Source organism: Vipera ursinii, assembly GCF_947247035.1.
Source record: "Vipera ursinii genome assembly, chromosome: 1".
NCBI lineage: Eukaryota > Metazoa > Chordata > Lepidosauria > Squamata > Viperidae > Vipera > Vipera ursinii.
In genome coordinates this window covers 359,318,168-359,341,136 of record NC_139512.1, presented here as the reverse complement: position 1 = coordinate 359,341,136, position 22,969 = coordinate 359,318,168, and the positions used below count along the sequence as shown (strand labels likewise).

General features: G+C 59.9%; 2 protein-coding genes across 4 annotated transcripts in view; one reads left to right on the top strand and one right to left on the bottom strand.

Moving 5' to 3' along the window:
- The window catches only part of RTN4RL1 (reticulon 4 receptor like 1), a 34,777-nt gene extending 31,320 nt beyond the window's left edge, over nt 1–3,457 (bottom strand). The window contains exon 1 of one of the 2 annotated variants that reach the window (XM_083379795.1): nt 3,091–3,457. In XM_083379795.1, the coding sequence (XP_083235921.1) occupies nt 3,091–3,106 (16 nt within the window). In that variant the 5' untranslated portion in view covers nt 3,107–3,457. Of the gene's footprint in view, nt 1–1,996; nt 2,223–3,090 lie in introns of those variants that run through there. The other variant, XM_083379796.1, reaches the window with a different exon arrangement.
- A 7,292-nt stretch (nt 3,458–10,749) lies between these two features.
- DPH1 (diphthamide biosynthesis 1) overlaps nt 10,750–22,969 on the top strand; it is a 30,481-nt gene continuing 18,261 nt past the window's right edge. The window contains exons 1-4 of one of the 2 annotated variants that reach the window (XM_083379785.1): nt 10,750–10,819; nt 16,423–16,575; nt 17,620–17,683; nt 19,657–19,778. In XM_083379785.1, the coding sequence (XP_083235911.1) occupies nt 10,768–10,819; nt 16,423–16,575; nt 17,620–17,683; nt 19,657–19,778 (391 nt within the window). In that variant the 5' untranslated portion in view covers nt 10,750–10,767. Of the gene's footprint in view, nt 10,820–16,190; nt 16,576–17,619; nt 17,684–19,656; nt 19,779–22,969 lie in introns of those variants that run through there. The other variant, XM_083379784.1, reaches the window with a different exon arrangement.

Sequence of the window (22,969 nt, the reverse complement as noted above, 5' to 3'; positions counted from 1 at the left end):
TCCCTTTTGATTCCCCCCCCCCAGAGCGGACCCCCTTTTGACGGAGCTGGGTGGGCTGTGCGTTTGAGCGGGAGGGGAAAGCTTCTTCCTCCAGGAGCCCTCTCTACCCCCTCCCCCCCTGGATCAAAGGGGCTGTGGGAAGCAGGAGCCCGAGTCCTTCTCAAAGGCCCAGCCGGCCTGGGCCAGTAGGGCACCCTTCCTCCCGCCCCCCCCCGCCCCCCCCATCCTGGCCTTCAGGCATTATTGCTTCTCCCATCGATGTGATACCCTCCACCACCACCTTTGGGAGACAGTTTTCGGCTGATGCCAAGATCCCCTGCACCCCGAGAGTCTGGGTGCCTTTTGGCAATTCCAACCCCCCCCACCCCCCCACCCCGCCCTGCTTTTGGCCAGTGGCATTGTCCTCCAGACCATTTGAGCAAGGAGCAGAATCAGAGGGAAGGCAATCCCCACCATCCTCCCATAAGCATAGCCCTAAGCCTGAACCAGTGGGGGGAGGGTCACTCCTTCCCTCCCACCGTCTTAAAGGACCAGGCTGTGCCCCAAGACCTGGCCCAGGCATGTCCAGCACAAACGCCTCCACTCTCCAGCTATGCTGTGCCCACCAGGCCTCTCTTTCCCACCTCCCTCGGCTGATCGGACAGCCTTCTGGGTCCACTGAGGCTCCCACTTTACAGATGGGACAAGCCCCCCCCCCCCAAGTTGCCCTACAGGGGCTTGACTGCCCCAGCCTCAAGAGGAGACCCCCGGATCTGAGCCCCACAGCACCCTCCTAGCCTTTAAGGCCTTTGGTTAGGCTCTGCTTGCAGGCTGCTCTTTTGCTCCCTGCCCAGTGCTGGGGGGAGCCGAGCAGAGGGGATCTTGCTTGGCCATCCAGAAGCCGGATCTTGAGGGATCCGCCCGGAGCTCCCATCACAGGGGCCACACAGCCAAGACCTGCTCCATGGCAGCTGCTGATTGTTTTTCTCAACCCTTCCCCTCTTGTACTATTATGCTTCTGCTTCCTGATCTAAATATTTATCCCCTCACCCTTTTCCCTCCCACAAAGCTCCAGGCTTGTGATCTGTTGTGGCTTTGTCTGCGGAGAGACTTTTTCAGCTTCAGGAATTTCTTCTCCTGCGGTTCACCTCCCCCCCCCCCCCAATGTGCTGCCATTGAAATAGGTTGGACTCGTGCCCCACTGCTCATGCCTCACCCCATAACAGGCACAGAGGGGAAGGGGTTGCAGGGGGGACAGGACAGCCCTGAGGTTGCCAGGCCAAAGACCCCTTGAGTCCAGCCTTCTGCCCCCCACCAAGGCCACCCAGGCACCCTCTGGCAGTCCCCAGTGGGAGGCCCCAAGCCAGCCCTCTGCCCCAGGGACCTGGGAGGGAACGAAAAGCCCTCCAGCGAGCAGCCTCTCAGCCAGATCCAGCTGGGGCATTTGCCCAGGATGGCTGGGCAAGCCCACATAGAGGCCTCCCCCTGGCCAGGCACCTTCTCGCCAGTCGTCAAACTTTTGGGTGCCACCGGTTGGGCAGCGACAGGGCCCCTCTGGATTTCCTGGGCCGAAACAGCCCTGGCTTCGGGGTGGGGGGAGGGGCGGTTGTCTTTGAGCCACCGATCGGATGCCCCCCTTTCCCACCCCTGTTTCTGGCACATCTGTCCAGGGATTGGGCCAGCCTGGATCGGTGACGGGGTTGGGGAGGGGGAAGCCGCCAGCAGTATTATTTGCACTCCTGTCATTCATCTTGTTGCCGTCGCTCAGCTCAAGTTCTCCGAGGCCCGCTGGAGCCGGCAGGGCAGCAGGGTAGCCCCGAGACTTTCCGAAGACCCCTTCACCCGGTTCCTGAAGAAGGCCCCGGCCGAGCGACGGTCCGTCCCGCCTCCCTCGCCTCTCACCGCCCTTCTGCCCACGCCCGCGGCGGGGTGTTACTCCCTGAGGGGAAGGGGGATGCCAGAACTTCGCCCCTCCGCGCCTGCGTTTCCACCCCTCCGCACCCTCGCCCTCGCTTGCCTCCAGCCCGTCAGGCTGCTGCTTCGTCCGGTCGAAGCTCCGAGCGACTGAAGAGAAGAGGGCTGCCCGACGGCTGCTCCCGAGAGCCCCCCCCAGCCGGTTGTTGCGAGGAGAAAAGCCGAGGGGACCGGAGAAGAGCACCCGCCCTCCACGACCCCCGGGGCCGCCTTTCAGTCACCCACGCCCGCACCCCGAACTGCCCTGCGCGAATCTCCCGCCGCCCCTTCCTCAGACGCGCAAAGGGTCGCTGCGCTCGCGCACAGACACTCCGGTCCCGTTCCCCGCCCCCCCTCCGGCAGGCGACCGCGGAGTCACAAGCGCCCAGAACACCCCTCGGCCGCCCGTCGCGCCGGGTCACCCGCACCCCCTCCCACGCCTTGCACCCTAGAACCCCCGACCCCCGAGGACCCGATCTCTGGCCGCCCTCCCGATTAATAGCGGCTGCCGAGATCGCGGGCGGGCGTCGCCCCTCAGCCCACTGCCGCTGGACACGCTGGCTACGAAGCCCTTCTGGGCGATGCGCAGCTCCGCCTTCCCAGGGGTACGCAGCACAGCTCCCCAGCTCCGGGCCCCCGGGGAACAGCAACGAGCCCGACCTGGAGGAATCGCCTCTGCCAGCCCCCCCGCCCTGCAGTACCAGCCCAACTCCGCCGCGGTCCGGGAAGCGCCAGCCGCCCGGAGGCAGTTCTTACTCCGCGCTCCGGACTGTCAAGGCTGTGGACCGGCCGCCCCCTCGGGAGCCACGGCAGTTTTGCTCCGGCGCCTTGCAGGAGGCGCTGCTCCGCCCGACCCCCCGGGAATTACATCACCGGCCCCGCTGCTTTCCGGGGTCCGGGAGGACGCAGGCGGGGGCCTTCTTCCCTCGGCCGCCGCCGGATCCGAGGCCGGCGCTGGCGCGGATCAGGGCCGCGGAAGTCGCGAAGAAAACGGAGGCCGCGGAGCCCGCCGCGCTCGGTAGGCCCCCACTCGCCGGGCCCAGAAAGTTTCCCGGGCCGGTCTTGCCCACTTCCCCCGCCCCCCGCCGGCAGCCCCTCGCGAAGTTCGGCAGCTGCGGGAAGTCCGGCGCCCTCCACGGACGCGGCTCGCGGACTCACCTGCGCAGCGGTGCATCTTGGAGGCGCGGAGGCGCCGCGGCCGGTCCCGGGTCAGCGCTCAGAGCAGTGGGCGGCGGCGGCGGCGGGGACTGCTGCTACTCCGCCCGCGGTTCGGCGGCGCTCCGAGCAGCGGCATTTCTCGGCCGGCGCCGGCGGCCGCAGCTTCCTCGCAGGCAGCCGCGGCGGCTTCCCGGCTTCACTTCGCTACGCGCCTCGCTGTCGCTGCAGGGCTCGCTCGGCGCGCTTTTAGGGGGGAATCCGCCTCCCGGGCGGCCGCCGCTGCCTCCTGGCTGCCCCCTTGGCGGAGGGCGTCTTCCCGCGCCCCCGGCCCTCGCCTCGCCTCGCCTCTCTCCGCAGCAGCAGCAGCAGCAACGGCGGCGGCGGTTGGGCAGGGCTGGGCTGGGCAGGGCTGGGCTGCGCTCGGCCTCCCCTCCCTCGCAACAGCAGCGCGCCGCCTCCGCCGCCGCCGCTTCGCCTCCGCCTCCTCGCCCGCCTTCCCTGCTGCCCATCGAAAATTTATGAAAGTCTTTCGGAGCGCGCGCGGCGCCACTCCCCGGAGCTTCCGCGGGCCGAGCCAGGCTCAGGAGCGGGCTTGGCGGGGCTCCGACACCGGAGGCCACGCCGGGGCTGCGCAGCGCGGGGTTGGGGTCCGGGTCCGGGGGGCGGCAGCGGGATCGACCCGGCTCCCTGCCAGGGACCGCCGTCCACGCGCGCGCCTTCCGTGGGACGCGCGAGCTGCCTGGGGTTCCTCGCCTTTCCCTTGGAGAAAATTGGGCTGGGTGCGGGACGAGAACGGCGGCGAGGCGAAAGCTTTGACTGACAGCCACGGTCGGCATGGCAACGCGGCGGCGAGACCCTCTCCCTTCTTATTGCTATGGAAACCAACCTGAGCCGTCGGACCGCTCCCTCCGCCGCACCTTTCGCTGCTGCCGTCAGGAAGCCTCCTCCCGCGCTGCCAGGGAGGGTCAGGGCCAGGAGCGGCGCCCCGTTACTTGGAGGGTAGGATGGAGTGCCCGGAGACCCCCAACGTCTGGCTGTCGCCTTCTCATTCTGGCCTTCCCTGCGGAGACCCCAGGGCCAGCTTGGGGGTGCTGTTGGAAGTCAACCTTGCCTCTGGTAGCAATGCTGGGTGTCTTGTGATGGGGGTCCTAAAGAGTCAAGTCCGTGACCTTTAAGCCCCCCCCCCCAAATTTGTGGGATGTAGGATCCTTCTTCCAGCTGATCAAAGTTGCTTAGTTTTGGATTGGGGCCTGGACTTATTGGAGAGAAGCACCAAGCTTTTCTCCCTCCCCCATGCCAGTAGCTTCTGGCCTGCAGGCACCATCTCAGGTGTCCGAAGTTCCACAGGTCTGTCCGTCAGGGGCAGAAAGGGCAGCACAGGAGATTCTACACAACACCTGCTACTCCTCCTGCACAAGCCGCTGTGGGCAGAGCCCAGCTGGCACCTGCCAAGGGCCTTGGGGCAGCTGCAAGCTCCACTCTCCTCCCTCCCTCCCTCGCCTGAAGGCCCTCCCCCCTTCCTCCCATCTTCCCATCCCTCACCTCCAGCCCTGCCACCTTCAGGTTGGGGGGAGCTGGGTGGCCCTGGGTCGGGAAGGGGATTCAAGCCTGGGAGGCACACACAAGGAGTTACATCCAAGGCTGCTCCCCCAAATATGGCACCCAAATACTTCCTGCTTGGGGAAAGCCTTTACCCCCACCCCACCCCCCACCCCCCCTGGGCTGGGCTGAGCCTGACCAGGGACGCCGCATCTCTGCCCTGGAATGGAGGGAGATCCACCCGCCGGGACCCAGGGAGCCCCTCCCCACGCTCCCTCTAAATGGGAAACGGCAGCCCATGGCTGCATTCACAGGACCTCCCCCAGCCAGCTCAGACCCACCTGGAGGGGCTGGTTTGTGGGGGCTTTGCTTGGCTCACCCACAGTGCATTTAGGTTCGATGTACACCCAAGTCAGATCCTTTCAGGAACTGAGATACATGAGAATGCAGCCAGGATTCCTTGGGCTGGTCCCAGGAGTCCTCACCGGATCTCCTCACCCCTTGGGGTGGGGGGTGGGGGGAATGAGGAGCAGGAGAGGGGCTTCTGTGATGCTTCATCCTCCAGCTGCAGGGAGAGCAGCGCTGGGCAGGCCTAAGTAGCCCAGAATCCCCTCCCACCAGGGCCAGCCGGCCCCTTGGCCAGCTGGATGCCCTGACCGACCGTGGCCCGTGTGTGGTGGGCCATGCCACCCGCCACGTAAAGGGCACCAGCATTTAGCAGCATCAGGAAAGGAAGAGCCCTTTCTAAGGGCATTTTGCCTCAGAAGCCCTCCCGTTTTTGCCTCTGCTGGGCTCCTGGATCCAAACTTCCTCCCAGGAAGTAGCAGAACAACGGCCCCAGGGCCCCTGGTCAAAGGGTGGCTCACAGGCCCACAGGCCGCCTGAAGGGGGCAGTCCCTGGACAGGAGCAGTCCCTGAGAGTTTTCTGCAAGGGGCGGGAACTGTCTGTATCTCCACTTGCTGTGACCCCATGGGACCTGGCGGTAGGTCTGGACAGGACCCTAATGACCAGAGACTGGAGTGGCCAGACAGGTCCTGGGTTGGGCTGTGACCTTGACCCTTGGGGCTTCTTTGCTGGCTTCAGCCGAATCTCCCTCTGGGTAAGGGGCAGCTCCCGCCAGGCTGACACCAGACCGAGGTCTTTCCCCAAGGGGGTTGGGGGTACCTCATCTCTCCCCTTGCCTTTTCTACCCCCAAAGCCTCTGCCCAAGGGGAGGGTCCTCTCTTCCCTGGGGGGCCAGCTCCAAACGTTTAGCCAAGGAAATCAGAGGGGCCCCCCAAGACCACCCATGGGGGCCACCCATGGCCCGCTGCCCTCTCTCCCCGTCAAAGGCAGAAGGACGCCGTTTGGAGAGGGGCACCGCCGGCTGACTCTGCAGCCCCTCCAGTTTTTGTGGGTACATGACGAATTAGCCCTTCTGTTCTGCGCTGAGGTTGGGGCCAACAGATTGCAACGCGCAGCACACACTGTGTTGTTTTTGTGTTGCTCTCCTCCCAGGAAGGAGGCTGTTCTGGCCCAGATGCCGTCCCACCCCTCTCCCACTGGCCAAGGCAGCCCAGGGAGGGAGGCAGAGCTGTTCCTCCTGGGGGGGCGGAGGCAGACATGGATGGGGCCCACCCAGCAGGCCTGGGGGCTCAGTGGGCATGAAGACCCCCTGCGCCACCTTTTGAAGAAGCACTCGAGGACCTGGTGGGGAAGGGGTTTTTTTGCCCCAGATTAAGCCATGGGCTTCATTGCTCCGCTGCCTTGTGGGGGGTCTTAGCAGGTGGGGACCAGGCAGCCTGGGGGGAGGGGCTTCTGTGGCCAAGATCAAATTAGGTGCCCCCAGAGTGGCTCCCCTCTTACAGTCCCCCCCCCACTCCTCCAGGAGGGGGAGGACAGCCGTGGCGAGTGGGAGCTGCAAACTTGGGGGAGCAGCAAGCAGAGCCAGCAAACCCACAGCCTGGCCAGCCCCACAGAGAGGCGTTGTGAATTACTCAAGGGCTGAGTAAGAGGAGCAGGGAGGGGGCAGAGCAGCTGTCACTCAGCCAGGGAGGGGGAGAGGGGCCTGATTAGAGTGTGATTGGTGGCGGGCCCACGGGGAGGGGAAGGGTGTTTTAGGAGCTTCAGGGAGCGTGGCCCAAAGCACCCCAAAGGGGGCAGCTGCTCTGGCAGGCAGTCCCAGAGTGTGGGGAGCCCTGGGGATCCCTGATTCTGGGAGGCTGGTTGTGCCCGGCTTTAGCCAGGACAGATGGCTAAAGGCCCCCCTTTGGTTGGGGAGGGGGCGGGTGGATTGTCCGAAGAGCTTATAACTGACATAACGGACCCCCCTCAGCAGGCCAAGTTCTACCTGGATGAACAGGTGAGGCAGCAACAGGTAACTCTCCTGAACTACAGGAGGACACTGCCCGTGTCTCTCCTCCCCCAGCCCAGCCCCTTCCCTGCATGAAAGGGGGAGGCAGCCATCAGCTGTGGGGGCTCTGTTCATTCATGGGGCTCCTACAGAAATCCTGGGTGCCCCCTTCTCTTCTCTTCCCCTCCCAAGTTCTGTTTGCCTCTCTGTTTTCCTGGGGGGGGCAGGACAAAATGAGAAAATGCTTTCTCTGGGCCGGGAGGACCATCTCCTGCTCCTCCTCCTCCGGACATGCCAGGCTTGCCATAGCTTGCCACGCTGTATCGGCAATTAGATTTCCCACCCCCCTGGTACCGCTTGGGGGTGGCCCGGCTCCGAAGCTCCTCTTTGTAGGCTGGCAGGAGGGGGGGCTCCGGTGTAGCTAAGCAGGAAGGCTGGTCCCCCTGGCAGCCAGGCCTGGAATGCCCACCCACCACCCCGTCTTGGTCAAGGAAAGGCAACGGAGGTCAAGGGTGTCCTCATGCCCTCAGGGGGTCTCTAAAAAACTTTTGGGCCGACTCTGGAGGAGACCTCAGGGAATTCTGACACCCTCGATGGGTTTTTGCTGAGCCTGGCTGATTAGCAGTCTCCGAGCTTCACCCCGAATGATATTTCTGGGGCCTCAGGATGTGAAATGCAGTGCCAGGCACAGGTGCCTCATTCCCCTCCCCCCCGAGCACAAAAAGTCAGAAACATTCCCCCCCAAATTATTAATGCTACCTTTATGTGCCATCGTCAACCGCCTAGTGCATGAAGCAGTGTCCAAATAACCGAGGGACGCCTGTCTGCCCTAGAAGTCTGCCCTACGGACTGGAATTGACAGGGCCGATGCCCTCCGGTCCCCTTCCGTTAATCAGCACCGTATTTGGGGGACCTGCAAGCACCCCTGTTCTGCCACTGCCCTCTGGAATGGGGCTCCCCAAGGAATCCAGACATCTCCCACCCCGATGGCCCTCCAAAGGGCCTTAACAGCCTGGCTCTTCTCTTCTCCCATGTTTTGGGGCAGAGGGGCTGGCACCCTCGTATAGGGGGGGGGGAAATATATAATTTAATTTGATTTAATATAGCTGCCTTTTGCAGAAGGCTCTTGGGCAGCTTACAAAATCCATAAAAAAGTAAAAAATTAAACCGACAACCATAGCCAGACCAAGGAAAGACAACTAAATCACCTCAACACCCATATTACCCCCCAACCTGGGAACACAGCCAGGACTTCAAGGCTTCCTCAAATCCCAGGAAATTGGACACTGCCTGTATCTTGGGGGGTGGGGGGTGGGGGGGGGAGGGATGCTGTTTTACATGTTTTGGCTGGATTTACCATATTTGTTCTCTATTTTTTTAAAAAATTTGTTCTCTTCTTTAGCTTGTTTTTCATTACTTCCCATACACATATTGTATTTTAGTCCGTAATGAGCTGCCTGGAACTGGGAAGCGCCTAAACGAAATAAATTACATAAAAACATAACCGATCCAAGAGGAATCGTCTCGGGAGGCAGTCCCAGCCCGGCTGCCTTTGGGCAAAGGTCTGCTGGGACCCCCTTAGAAGGGGTTTCTCCACTCCCCGACCCGGGAGGTCAGTTCCTGGTGGTCTCCCATCCAAGACCTAGCTAGGTTTAGACCTGCTCAGCGAGGTCTAAAGACGGGCGAAGCCAAGACTGTTTCCCAGGCAAACCTGGGGGACCTTCCAGGAAAGGGTCCCGTATCTGGGGAGGGGCAGGAGGGGGAAGGAGAGATTTGCTTCCTAGCTCCCCCCCCCAGCGAGCTCCCAACCCGGGGGGCTCTGCTTCTCAGGAAGGAGGGTCCCCCTCCCCAAGCCTTGCAAAACTGCACCCTGCAGGTGGGGGAATCTGATAAGACAGGGGTGTCAAACTCAATTTCCTTGAGGGCCGCATCAGCATTGCAGTTGCCCTTGTGGGGGGTGGGTGGGTGTGGCCTACTGGGTGGGCGTGGCTGGAGTGCATGTGGCCTACTGGGTGGGCATGGCCAGCTCTACATCTTTCACGCCAAGGGTACCTATGGGGGCCTGGGCAGGAGTGGGGCAGATCCGAAGGTCTCTGGCAGAAGGAGATGGGACTGGGGCAAGTGTCAAGGCATGGTCCACTGGAGGAGCCTCACTGTTCCTCTTAGGCCTTGCGGGGGGAAGCTGGACAGTGCCGCGGAGATGAAATGCCCAGCCCAGCCCTCAAACACCCGCGGCACTAAGCCCAGCCCCACTTCCCCAAGGGGGCGCCCAGCTGCACTGCTGCTGTGCTTGCTCTCCTTAGCCAGGTTGCTCGTGATGGGTATGAGGGCAAAGTCAGAGGGAGGCCCACTCCCTCTCCATGGGAGGAGACCTGGCTTTGTATCCAAAGCTTCCTTAGCAATAGGATGAGAGACCCCCCCCCGGGATATGCCAGGAGGAGGGGGCAAGGGGATGGTGAAAGGGCAGAAGGGAAGGACTAAGGCAGGACTTCCCTCAGACCCTCCCTCTTCCTCCTTAAGTGGTGGGAAAATATTTGAAATGAGAAAAACAGGCAAGAAACGCAGCTGGGGAAGTGTCATCCTTCGTGAGGAATGAAGAAATGCACCATCGCCTGGGCCAGCACATGGCCCTCGCCTACTTCACATATCTGGCTTGGTGGGCTCTGGTGGAGGGGATGCCATGAGCAGCATGAGAGTCGATGTTACCTGCGCAATGCTGCCCAGTCCCCAGCCTGCCCGGTTTCTGCAGGCAGCAGGGCGCTCTCCTCACAGTGCCGAGAGGCTGAGCCGGGTGGCATGAATCTGAAGAGAAGCGCAACGCTGCCCAGCCCGTAGCCTGCCCGAAGTAGGCAGGGCCATGTGATGGCCACTTCCAGGCGATGGTGCATTTCTTCATTTCTCACAAAGGGTGATACCTCCCCAGCGTGTGCCCAGGGGGCAGTGCCAACATGGCACGGACCGGTCCCTAGCTGTTTTCAGATGGCCTTGTGGAGCTAAGACTGAATGCATTTCAGCATAGATGGCCACCATGAAATTATACGTTGGCTCCCGGCCGCCCTGGGCCAGGGCCAAGGCAGCGGGGGGGGGGGGGCGTTCCCTCACTGTTTCCAGGATGGGTTTGCGGGCCACATGAAACCACTTCGCATCCGGCCACAGGGCCTTGTGTTTGACATGTCTGTGACAAGATAACCTTTATTGTCATTTTTTTACTGTGGGTGCAGTGACACACATCAAAAATGAAATTTAGTGCCTCTCTACTTGGGGGGGGCAGGGGGCAGGAGGGCAGGGCAGCCTTTGGGTTCCCCAGCAAAGGGGCGCTTGTGGAGGTACACCTAGACGGGCGTGCAACGCTTAAGGGGGCGCTTCTTCGCGGGATGAACAAAGCGGAGACCCCTTTGCCCGCCGCCAGGGCCGGGGGGGGAGGGGGCGGCAGGGGAAGCCCAGGCCGGTCCAGCCTCGCCCCCTCCCCCGAGGAGCCCCCGCGTGGGCAGCGCCAGTCGGGTCGTCCGGCTCCCCTCCCCAAAGGCCGGTGGCGGGTGCGAGGTGCGAAGCGCAGCCAAAGCCGCGGGGAAGTTTAGCCGCCAGCCGAGCTGGAGCCCCCTCCCCTCCCCGAGGAGGGCTGCGGGCGGGGATTAGGGGGGCTGTAGTCCCCAGGCGACCCGGCGAAGAGAAGCCGCGGGAAGGCGCTCTGCGCGCGCTCAGGAGCCCGCCGCCCCCGCCCATCGCCGGCTCGGCGCTCCTCCGGCCGGCCTGGCTCCGCGCTCGATTGGCGCTGCCTCCGCGGCTCCACGTGGGCGCGGCGGCCATGGCGGCGGGCGGGGAGGGCGGCGGCGGAGGACCCCCGGCTCTGGCGGCAGGTGAGCGGGCCGCGGGGGTGGGTGGGGGGGCTGCTCGGCTGGGGGGAGGGAGGGGGAGGGGCGCGCCGGGTGGCTGGGCCGGGGTGGGGTCGTGGAAGGACGTGGGGGGGGGTCAGCCTCTCTTGCCCCGGGAGGAAAGGGGCGGTGGTCGCAGAGAGAGACGCCACGGGCTTTATTCCTCCCAACCCCCCAGTAGCCTCAAGAAGGACAGGGTTGGGAGGGACCTTGGAGGTCTTCTAGTCCAGCCCCCCCTGCTCGAGCAGGAGACCCTAGACCACCAATTTTCCAATCTTGGAATTGTAAGAGCCCGCGGACTTCCTCCCAGAATTCCCCAGGCAGCGTAAGACTGGTGGACTTCAGCTCCCAGAATTCCCCAGACAGACATGGCTGGCTGAGGGATTCTGGGAGTTGAAGTCCGCAGGTCTTAAAGCTTCCCAAAGTTGGGCAGCCTTGTCCTATTCCGCAAAAAAGAGCCGCTTCGCGCAATGGTAGGCTGGGCCGGGGGGTTCCCAGCAGCAGCCCCGGGGCGGGTGGGGAGCAGGCCTGGCGTGGCTCCCCAGGACTTTTGGGGGAGCCCAGGGAATCTTCTCCATCTTCTGGGTCTCCTGCCTGGGGCACGTAGCTGGGAATCAACCTGGTTTCGTCTGATTCTTTAAAGGAAGAAATTGTACCCATCATAGCAGTCCGTGACCGGTGCTGGTACCATACTTGTAATAATCAATTTTAAAGCATTTCTCTTAATGCATTTTTCAACCGCAGCTTTTATAAATGTTTATACTTTAATGTACTTGAACGCTGGTCTCCGTGTCTTGTTGGCCATTGGGTGAAGGGCTGTTTTTAGCTTTAGGGCAGGGGTCTTGAAACTGGCTGAGCAATTCTGGGAGTTGAAGTCCACGAGTCATAAAAGGGCCAAGTTGGAAGACCCCTAAAGCAGGGGTCTTGGCCCTGGGATCCTGCTTAAAGATTTACTACTGTAGTATTTATACACGCATCCTTTGAGGTACTCCTTTTGGGGTAAGCAACATTGTGTGACATTTTTTTCTGTGCACAATAAATTTTTTCTTTCCGGTAATAACTGTTCTACCAAATTACGTGCATTCATCTAATTGGCCTATTTTCATCTATTTATGTATAGCTTGTAATCATTCTCAATTTCTCCCTGTTAAAAACAAATACTTTGAAATTACTGCATTCATGCCCCAAACCAGCATTGCTTGTAAACTGCCCAGAGTCACTGAGAGCGAGTGGGCAGCTATATAAATCTTCTAAATAAATGAATTCTTCTAACGGCACCGGAATCATTTTTATGCCTTCATCCACGGCCGCATTACCTTTCCAATCACATATTGTTGTTTTCAGTTTACTGAGTCATTTACTAAATACTCCATTTATTTTCATTCATGCTTTGTTTCCAGCGTAAACTTTTGCTGCATGCAGCAGCCGAGTGTTAATTCCATATTCACATGAAACATCCCGCAATTCGAGCGTGTGCATTTTATTCTGCATTTTATCTAAATTGGCATAAGCTCCTTTTGTCACGTTTCTTCTGGAGAGCAAAAACGTCCCATTTTGCCGATTGTCCCTTCTGCGCCCTTCCAGTCGGAATTCTGCTAGCGGCTTCCCACTCAGGGTGGCAAAGTATAATCCCCTTGGAGAGCTTGTGTTCCCTGTTGCTATGCTTCTCTTTGCGAAGGGGAACAAATTGACATTCTTGAAATCATCAGGCACAGACGCAGCCGTTACACACACACAATGAATGTGTCACACGCCGCCTCTCTGCAAGCAAACCGCGTCCACATTTTAATATTTTTCCAGTTACACCAACTACACCTGCAGCCCTTTCAGGTTTCTCCTGGAGTTTATACTTTTCTTATCTATTCCTTCCCTGGATGGTAACATTTATAGCAGGGTTCGCAACTTTAAGACCTGTGGACTTCAACTCCCAGAAGTCTACAAGTCTTAAAAGTTGGCATGGATGGACACTATTAGTGTCAAACAACAACAACAACAACAATAATAAAACATTGGAAAGGGACCTTGGAGATACTCTAGTCCAGGGATGGTAATCTTGGCTCTTTTATGACTTATGGACTTCAACTCCCAGAATTCCTGAGCCAGGCTAGCTCAGGAATTCTGGGAGTTGAAGTCCACACAAGTCATAAAAGGGCCACGGTTCCCCAGCCCTGGTGTAAAAGCACAGTTGGGTTGATTCTTTTTTGAGAAAACAAAGAAGTCCTTCAGCAAAGGAGTCACGGGAGAGCCATGTTAGGAATCCGGTGGTCCCCCTCCCGATGCACCAACTGGATTCAAGGAGGGGGACAGACAGCTCTTCAATCCGCTGATCTTCAACCATTAGGGAGCTGGAGGCTAAACACAGGAAGAACAGTTGCAGGAGTTGGGTATGTCTAGTCCATTGAAAAGACGGGGGGGATGATAGCCTCTTCCAATATTTGAGGGGCTATCAGAGAGAAGAGGGGGGGGTGTCAACCTTTTCTCTGAAGCCCCTGAAGGCCGGACAAGAAGCAACCGATGGAAACCGATCAAGGAGAGAAGCAACCTGGAACTAAGGAGGAATTTCCTAACAGTGAGAGGAATCAACCAGTGGAACTCCTTGCCTCCAGAAGTCGTGGGTGCTCCGTCACTGGAGGCTCTTTAAGAAGAGGCTGGGCAGCCATTGGTCTGAAATAATGAAGGGTTTCCTGCTTGTGCAGAGGGGTGGACTAGAAGACCTCCAAGGCCCCTTCCAGCTCTGTTATTCTGTATCCCCAGGACAGCGGGGCGTTAGCCAAACATGAAGCGTGACAAAGGTGTCCGAAGCCCCTTTATTGAGCCCAACGTTTCCCTTGCTAAGCGAGACGCCCGTCAGGTGAGTTTTGCCCCATAAACTGCAGTTGTTAAATTAGTAATCTGGTCGTTAAGTGAACCTGGCTTCCCCCCTTGGCTTCGCGGGTCAGAAGGTCGCAGAAGGGGATCCCGTGATCCCAGGACACCAAAATCATCATCAATACGAGTCAGTTGCTGAGCGTTTGATGTTTGATCACGTGACCCTGGGGTTGTGAGTGCGAACAGTGGTCGGTCGCTTTTTCCAGCGCTGCTGTAAAGGGTCACTAAATGAACCCAAGCCGAGGGCTGCCTGCACAAGCAGTCCTTGACTTACAACCAATCGCTTAGCGACCAAAGTTAACAGTGGATTCAAAGAAAGGGACCCAGATTCAGTTCGGTGGCTTCAGGTCAGGTGGTCGCATTTTGCACCCTCGACAGCTGACCTGCAGTTATGACGGTTTGTAGACCACAATTTCTTGTTTCCTAGAAAACGGAGTTTATTTCTGGTTTCAGCCAAAAACGCCCCTGGGGTCAGTGGCTTCACTTAAGGATGGTTGGTTAGCAATTTGTTAATAACTATTGCAAAAATGAAAAATTGGGTTGGCCACATGAGGCTGAATGACCGGCACAATTCGCAACCATGATTTCCGACTCAATTACAGGCACTCCCCGATTTACAACACTTTATTTAGCGACCGTTCCAAGTTATGACGGCACTGGAAAAGTGACCTATGGCCGTTTTATATGCCTGCAGCGTTTGTGGCGTCCTCATGATCACATGATCAAAATTCAGACCCCGGGCAACTGATTCCGCTGCTTGACTCGTAATTATGACGGTTGCAGTGTCGTGTGGTGACCTTTTGCGACCCTCTGACCAGCAGAGTCTATGGGAGAGCCAGTTTCACTTAGTAACCGTGTTATCAATTTAACGACTGCAGTGACTCACTTAACAACTGCGGCAGGAAAGGTCGTAAAATGGGGCAAAATGTACTTAACAAATGTCTCACTTAATGACAGAAATTTTGGGCTCCGTTGTGGTTACAAGTTGAGGACTGCCTATACAGTCGTAGGTTGAGGACTGCCTGTATAGCCCCCAGGAGTCTGGATGACTCCAGTTGGTCCCTAATGACCCCCCCCTCTTCTCCTCTGCTCCTGGAGCAGTTTCCCTTGTGCCTCGGTTTCCCAGAGGTGTCCCATTCCTTCCCTTCCTTTGGTTGGCTAATTGGCCACCTCGCCCTTTTTCATTCCCAAATGGCGAAGGGGCAGGGAACGGCGATGCCCATGGCTGGGCCTCGAGCCGGGCAGAGGTGTGGGTGAATCGGCCTTGCCCTGCCTCTCCGCCCACTGCAGCTTTGCCCACAGAGCTTGCTCAGAGTTCGGATTCGTCATTTTCTCCCTGTCGGTTGGCAAAAGAGCCCATGAGCCAGTCTCTGCTTGCCCTCCTCCTCTGGTGCCTGTTATCTCCTGGCACTGCCATGCATCAGTCGGCTCCCCCACCCCATTTCTTCCCTCCCTCACTCCCTCCCTCCCTCCGGAGAGACTTCCCTGCCAAGTTGCATCCTCCGTAAGGCTGTTGCTTTGCTGATTCACAGAACGCCGACACGCCTGTGCCAAAGGGGGCTGGGGGTGCCGTTTGGAGGACCCGGGCCCACTAGCCCTTCTGGCACCGTAGGTGGCGGTGCCAACACCCCCCTTGAAATGTGATTCAGCTCCTGCTGGTTGTGGCCCATCGGCCTTTCTCTCCTCTCGGCCCCCCAATCCTCCCTGCTTCCCTCCGGACAGAGGGAGGCATAACAGGCACTACTGACAAGGCCCTGCCAGCCCTGGACAGGGCATCGCTTGTGGAAAACCCTCCTCCGCCACCCTCTCCATCCCCCGCGGGGAGCAGTCCAGTCTGATTTCTGCCAACCCCCTCCACACAGGGTCCTTCTCCACGTTGCCCAAGCGATTGGCATTCCTCGGGGATGGCACTGTGGGAGATTTCCTGGGCAGCCAGGAGCCGTCTGGAGGGGGAGGCTGAATGGGATGGAGCCCACTGAACACCCCCCCCCAGGACCCCTCCTTTCAACCCTGAGCTACAAACATTCTCCTTTGCTGAGACTGGGCTCTCTGCTTCTATTCTGGCGTGGCACGTCACCTGTAACACGCATGTCACAGGTTCGCCATCCCTGGGCTAGGAGAACGGGCCTCCAGTCGCAAGAGCGCTTAGACTTATATACCGCTTCACAGGGCTTGACACCCCTCTCTAAGCGGTTTACGGAGTCGGCCTCTTGCCCCCAACCGCCTGGGTCCTCAGCTTAGCCACCTCGGAAGGATGGAAGGCTGAGTCAACCTTGAGCCGGTGAGGATCGAACTCCCGGCTGTGGGCAGAGTCAGCCTGTGATACTAGCCTGCAATACAAAGCGCCCCCCCCCCCCGGAAATTTGGCCAAGCATTTGTGTGGCGCACAGGGGCCGTGCCTGCTCTCTCAGAGAGCCTGGATGGCTTTATAATTCATCAGCATCCAGAGGCAGCCTCGGCCAGGGAAAGGCAGGCCTGGCTCCCTGCATTGTTGGGGGGGGGGCCTTCGGGAGGCATCTGGTTAATTGGGGGGGGCATTGGCCTGGACAGCACAGCTCCCTTGGTTGTCCTTAGGGCCGAGTGTTGAAGCCTAATGGCGAGCAGGGACCTCTGGCCATCTGCACCTGCCTTCCTCCGTGCCAAGGAAGGGCACTCTGAGTTAAGGGGGGGGAGCTCATGTGTGGGCTCAGTTCCCCCTCGCGTGGCTCTTCCCCCTGCAGCCAGACGAGCCCCTCGCCGGGTGGCCCACCTCATCCCGCAGGAGATTCTCTCTGATCCGGAGCTCCAGGACGCCGTGGGACAACTCCCGGCCAACTACAACTTCGAGGTCTACAAAACAGTGTGGCGGGTCCGTCAGGCCCAGGCCAAGAGGGGTGAGTCCCTTGACCCTGGGACGGGGGAGGGACACTCTGCCCATTGGGGAAGGGAGACCCCCAGACCCGCTTCCCTTTGCCCTCCGGGAGTGGGTGCTGAGGGCCACCGGATCCCTGCGTGGAAACTCAGCTGCCGCTCGCTGCCTCGGCTGGCCGCTTTTGTGCAGTTCTGGGGAAAGTGGGTGGCCCCCCCGCAGGGGTGGGGATGAGCCCCACGGAGCCACGTGCGGCGTGGCTGACTGCTGCCCCACGTGCCAAGGAGAGCTGGCTCCGAGCCCTTGCCCAAGCAGTGGGCATCCTGCCAGCAAACGGCTTCTCCACTGAGGATGCCGCCTGGATCTCACGAGGCGGGCGGCAGGAGAGGCAGAGAACTGCCCGTTGGCAGCAGGAGATGGTGGCACCGGGGGCTCCCTGCACCCGCCCCTGCTTGCCCAGCTGTGGGTGACTGGCAGCGCAGCAGCTTTGCCCTCTTCCTGATCTCTCAGCCTGCCAGAAAGGACCAGAGGCCGGAGCGGGCAGCCGGATTCGGGGCTGTGCCAGGGATGTGGGCATGCCTGGCAGAGCTTCTCTTGCCTACCCACTGTCTGGATCTTGCCCGGATCACAGTTGCCCCCCCCCCCCCCGTGGCTCGGCTTCTGCCCTGTCAGGGTGGGTGGGAGGTGGGGGTTCGCAGGATGGGGGACTTGTGCCCGCTCAGCCTGGAGAGCTCTCCAGAATCGGGGCCCCCTTTGGCCTCCAAGAAGGTCTCCGTCCCTGAACTGCAGCCTCTCCGACCCGGTGCTCTCCGATGGGACTGCAGCACCCAGAATCCCCAGCCAGGGAGGCTTCCCGGGTGCCCTTCATTCTCCCTGCAGAAGCAGTTCGGCTTCCCGAGGCCCGTCTGGGCAGAAGCGGGCAGTGGGGGCCTGGCAGCATGCTTGCAGTCACCCCAGGGGGGTGGGGTGGAGCACCGCTGGGAGAAAGGGAGCCCCAACACCTGCCGGGGGCTGGATGGGGGGCTGCCCCCAGACCCTGACGGGCCTCCTCTGCCTGCCCTCCTTTCAGTGGCGCTGCAGATGCCGGAGGGGCTCCTGATGTTTGCTTGCACCCTGGCCGACATCGTTGAGAGGTGAGCTGGGGAGGGGCTGGGGGAGACTCCTGGGCTGGATTGGGGCCTTTGGGCTGGGGGGGGAGACTGGCATTCATGCGTTTCGGGGGGGGCGTCCTCACCAGCCTCCTGGCATGACGTGCAGCCCTTCAGCTCTGCCTGCCCAGGGGCTGGAGGTGGGGGTGAGGGAGGTGGGGCTGACCCCAGGGCTGCTCAGATGCCCCCCATGCCCATGGAAGAGCGTGAATGGCTGATGGGGGGGCAGCTTCCCCCCTTGCTTTCCTGGGGGGCTGCCTCCGGAGCCAGCTGCCCCCCCCCCTGCTGCTGTGCTCTTTCATCTCTTGACTTCAAAGGGGCTGATTATCCGGATCCTTTTATCTGAAGCGAAGCCGGGCTCCTCATCCCCCCCCCCCGCTAACTGGGAGGAAACTGGAGCGTCCCCCCAACTCCCCCCACCCAGTTTTCCTGCCCCAGGCAGGGCTGCTTTTCTCGGCCTCCTTCCTGGAGCATCTGCCCCGTTAAGGCCTGCATGACTCTTACCCTCCACTCTGTGCCTTAAGCATCTTTCCTGCCTGCTGTGCAGCGGCTCAAGGCTGCAGACCAGGGGTGCCCAACCTGTGGCCACGGCCCACTACCAGGCCACGTGGGTGGGTGGCTGGTAGCGTATGTGTGTGTCTGTGTTTGGAGAGCCCCACTCGTGCGAGCGCCGGCACAAGCATCGTGGGTGTCCCCAGCCTCATTCGGGCAAGCATCGGCACGAGTGCCGTAGGTGTTCGCGGCCCCACTCGTGCAATCAACGGGGCTTGGTGCACATTCACCCCCCCGACACAAAACCATCCCTTCTTTCTCCCCACCCCCTGCTCCGTGCTGCCATCCTCAAAACGTTGGGGAACTCTACTGTAGACTCATTGCTCCCTCTTCCTGTTCCCCCCCAACAACCCTTCGAGGTAGGCTGGTCTGAGAAGGAGAGGCCTTGGGGGTAGGGAACTGGCTTCCACTCTCCTGAGTGTCTAGGAAAAGCCTTCTGGTCAGCGGCCTTGGACCCTCACGGGCACACTCACCAAATATCTGCCACCATCTCCTGCCCCTCCCCCACTGCTGCCCGCCTCCTTTAGCCCCCCCCCCCGGGGGCTCTCTTCTGGGCAGAGGTGGGGGGTCATAATTGAGAGCAGAATTTTTGTCACTAACAAGGCAGTTGTTCAATGAGTTGCCCAGTTTATGACCTTCTTGCCACGGCCGTTAAGTAAATAAATGGTGCAATTGTTAAGTGAGTCCAACTTCCCTCTTGACTTTGCTTTTTGTCCCTGACTTTGCCCCTGACCTTCGTTCATTCCGCCGGGACCTGAAGACCTGGCTCTTTGAGCTCTCCGGCCCAGGCTGAGAATTTTTAACTGAGGGTTTTAGTTAAGGGATAATTTAATCTTTTTTAATTGTTTTTTAACTTTTGTATTTCGTACTGTTTGATTTTAAATACCCTGTAAACCGCCCTGAGTCCTTCGGGAAAGGGTGGTATATAAATTTAATAAAATTAATTTTTGGTGGCTGTCTGTGAAAGTCGGCAGAGGCGATCACACGAGCCCCCGTGGGGGGGGGGAGCTGTCCGTGCCAGTTGATCATATGACCATGGGGAATGCTGCCCTGGTCATAAGTGCGAGGACTGGCTGTAAGTCACTTTTCATGCCTCTGTAACTTTGAACCATCACTAAATGAATGGTTGCGAGTTGAGGGCAGCCTGTATGGCTGCTGAACCCAACGTGGGTGTGGGAAGGGCACAAGGAAGCTTCCGGAAGGGCGGATCCATCAGCCTCCGGCCAGTTTGGCTTCTCTTGGCAAGCGCTTGGACGGCTTCCTCCCCACCCCCCAACTCTGGTCGGCCTGCGTTGGTTTGGCCAGAAGCCCTCAGCCGCTCTCCCCCCCCATGGACTGGCCCCTCCGTGGGGGGGAGGGGGGAGGCTGAGCCGCATGGGACGTGCATTCTGCCTTTCCTCTTGCAGGTTCACCGGGGCAGAGGCCGTGGTGATGGGCGACGTGACCTACGGCGCCTGCTGCGTGGACGACTTCACCGCACGGGCCTTGGGAGCGGACTTCCTTGTCCACTATGGCCACAGCTGCCTGAGTATGTACGTGGCCCGTGGCGGCTGAGCTTCGTGTCTTCTCAAAAAGGGGGGAGCAGCCTCTGGAGGAGATGCCAAGTCACCCCTGCGTGGCTGTGGGCAGGGGGCTACCCCGCTGACTGCAGGCCAGCTGCCCCCTCCCCTTCTGGGCTCTCCAGCTTGCCAGTTGGGAAGAGAGGGGGGTTCATTTATTTAGAAGATCCCTACCCAACGGGCAAGACCCCCGCTGAAGGGCTCCAGGGCACCAGAAGCGCCCCAGTCCTAGTGCCCCCTGCCCTTTGCAGCCCCCTGCCCTTGCTCCCCGGCCTTGCATCCGGGTGGGCTTCTGCCGGGAAAGGGGACCACCTGCCCCACGTTGGAGGCTGGTTCCTCCCAGGGCCTTTGCATGTCTGGTGCTTGGCTGGCTGGCTGCGGAGGGGAGGGGAGGGGGCGGGAGGGAGGGAGGGAGGGAGCAGCAGCCCACTGGCTCCCTAGGCGGAGCAGTACTCCAGATTTGGTTGCCATGGAAACTGCTGCTGTCCCAGATGCTGCTAACTTTGAAGTCCACCCAGGATGGAATTGGCTCAAAATCACAGAGAATTGGGCAGGAGGGGGGGGCTGTCAGTGTTGAAGGGGGCTAGGCAGCATTATCAGCTCCTCCTCCTCCCAGGGCTGTCATCCCCCTGTGCTGAGTGGGGGGGAGCCATGCTGAATTGGGGAGGGGAGGTCAAGGGGCTGCACCACCAGGTGTGCTCTGGCGGCCCCTCTCCCCTTTGCACCATTGTCCCCTGACACAGAAGCACCCCCCCCTGCATGCTGCCACTTCAGCCTCCAGCTCACTGCCTGTGGGGGGGGGTGTCAGGTTGAGCGCCCTCCAAAAGCCTCTCATTACTGCTGAAGCAGAGCCTCCCCCCCCCCATAGGCCAGGGAGCTGCCACTCACCCCCCTCATGCGTGACGTCTGCCTCCGGGCAGGCGCTCTGCCGCACCAGCACTGCAGGGACGTTGCGGGGAGGGCCGCCTCCCATTTCCATTGAGCCCCTTTGCAAAAACAACCCGCCCCCCTTGAGACGGTTGGGTAGGGAATGAACGGAGCCCATGTTCCACTTCCGATGGCATTTGCAGCTGGGGCGCCCTGCCCTCAGCTTTTGGACGGTGTGGGCTGAGGCTGGCATCAAGGAAGCCAGGAGTCGGGCTGGGGGTCCCGGCAGGGGGTCTGCCTGCGAGGGGGCTGACCTTTGTCAGGTGCAGAAAGCCATACACCCCCTCCCCCAGGTCCCCTCCCCCAGCCTGACCCTGAGTCACATCAGCCACCCAGCTCCGTGGCCCCCCTGGTATCTGGGTCAGCCCCCAGAGGTCCCAATCCAGGGAAAGGGGGGGAGAGGGAGGGGTTTTTCTGCCGACACCTGCGAAGGGCAGAGAATGGCAGCCCCTCCTTGGCCCTCCCTGGAGACCCCCCCCAGTCCCTGCCTCTCGCTCTTCCCCCAGCCTGGGGTGGGGGGCAGAAGCCTTTTTAGGACTTACACAGTTACAATTTCAAGTTACGATTGCAGTTGGGGCCAGGACTGTCGCTAAGCGAGGCGGAGGTTAAGCGAGTCTCACCCAATTTTACATTTTTTTATTTGTTTGACTTTCTATATTTGCCCATCTCAAAATGCGGGCCCATCACAAAACACCTTGACCGCCTTCTTGTCATGGTCGTCAATGAGTCACACGGTCGTTAAGCAGATCAGGCTTCCCCCAATGGATGTTGCTTGTTGGGAGCTGGTTGGGGAGGTCGCAAATGGGGATCAGGTAAATGCTGCAATGGTCATAATTGTGAGGACTGGTCATAAAAGTCCCTTATTCCAGCGCCGCTGTTAATTTGCTTGGTTGCTAAACAGATGGTGGTAAGTCAAGGGCTGCCTGTGGCTCACAGTTCATTTGTTGGTTGGATTCACACAACACGCTAAGACGGAGTTAAGAGCATAGCACAGGCAGTCCTCAGTTTACAAGGAGACATATGACTGTTTTTCACTCTTATGACCGTTGCAGCACGTGATCCAAATTCAGACCGTGGGCCACTGGTTTCACACGGGAGGGGGGGCCGAATCCCGTGGGGGGGGTCACATGATCCTCTTTTTTTTTTGCAACCTTCTGACAAAGACAGCGGATAAACCAGATTCACTTAATAACTGTGGCAAGAAAGGTTGTAAAAAGGGGCAAAACTCACCAAACCGATGTCTCACTTAGCAACAGAAATATTGGGCTCCGTTGTGGTCGTAGGCCGAGGACCCCCTTGTGGACGCATTGTGTGGCAAACTGGGTGCTGAAACCGGGTGGGCTTCCGTTGACCCTGGACCCACCGGCTCTCCGGCCCCATTTTCGCCGAGCCCAGCCCAGGGGCACAGAGGGGGGGCTGACTCATTGGGGGGGGCACCAGCCACCCTCCTCCCGGGCCAGAAGAGCAGAGGGATTTGGGCAGCCTCTCCCGACCCCGACCGTGACTCACTGGGAGGCAGCGAGGTTGTCTGGGCTCCAGCCACCGAGACGCAAGGGTCTCCTGGGGGCTCCCCCCCTTTTTTTGGAATTTCCATTTTCTTCTCCTTTTGAAGGCCCCAGAGAGAGAGATTTTGGCAGGGATTCCCTCCCGCCTCCTCTGGAGCCCCCCTGGGCTTGGACCCTGGCGATGGGGGGGGCATTGAAGGAGCAGCCGGCAGACGCAGCCTTTGCTCCCTCCAGTGCGGGCAAGAACCACCGAGACAGTCAGGGGAGCAGAGACTAAACTGTGAAATGAACGGTCAGGGAGCTAGGAAATCCTCGTTTCATGAAAAGGAGGAGCCCGGGGGGGGACTGGATAGCAGCCCCCCAGTACTTGAGGGGCTTCCCTGAAGAAGAGGAGGGGGTCCACCTCTTCTCCAAAGCACCAGAGGGCAGGAGGAGAAGCAGCGGATGGAAACGAACCAAGGAGAGAAGCCAACTGGAATTAAGGAGGAATTTCCTAACGGTGAGGACAGTCAGCCAGTGGAAGGGAAGTTGCCTCCAGAAGTTTGTGGGTGCTGCTCCATCACTGGAGGCTTTCCAGAAGAGATTGGACAACCGTTTGTCTTGAAAGGGATAGGATCTCCTGCTTGACCTGGGGGTTAGACTAGAAGACCTCTGAGGTCCCTTACTGGCCTCCAGAAATTGTGGGGGCTCCATCCATCACTGGAGCTTTTAAGAAGAGACTGGACATC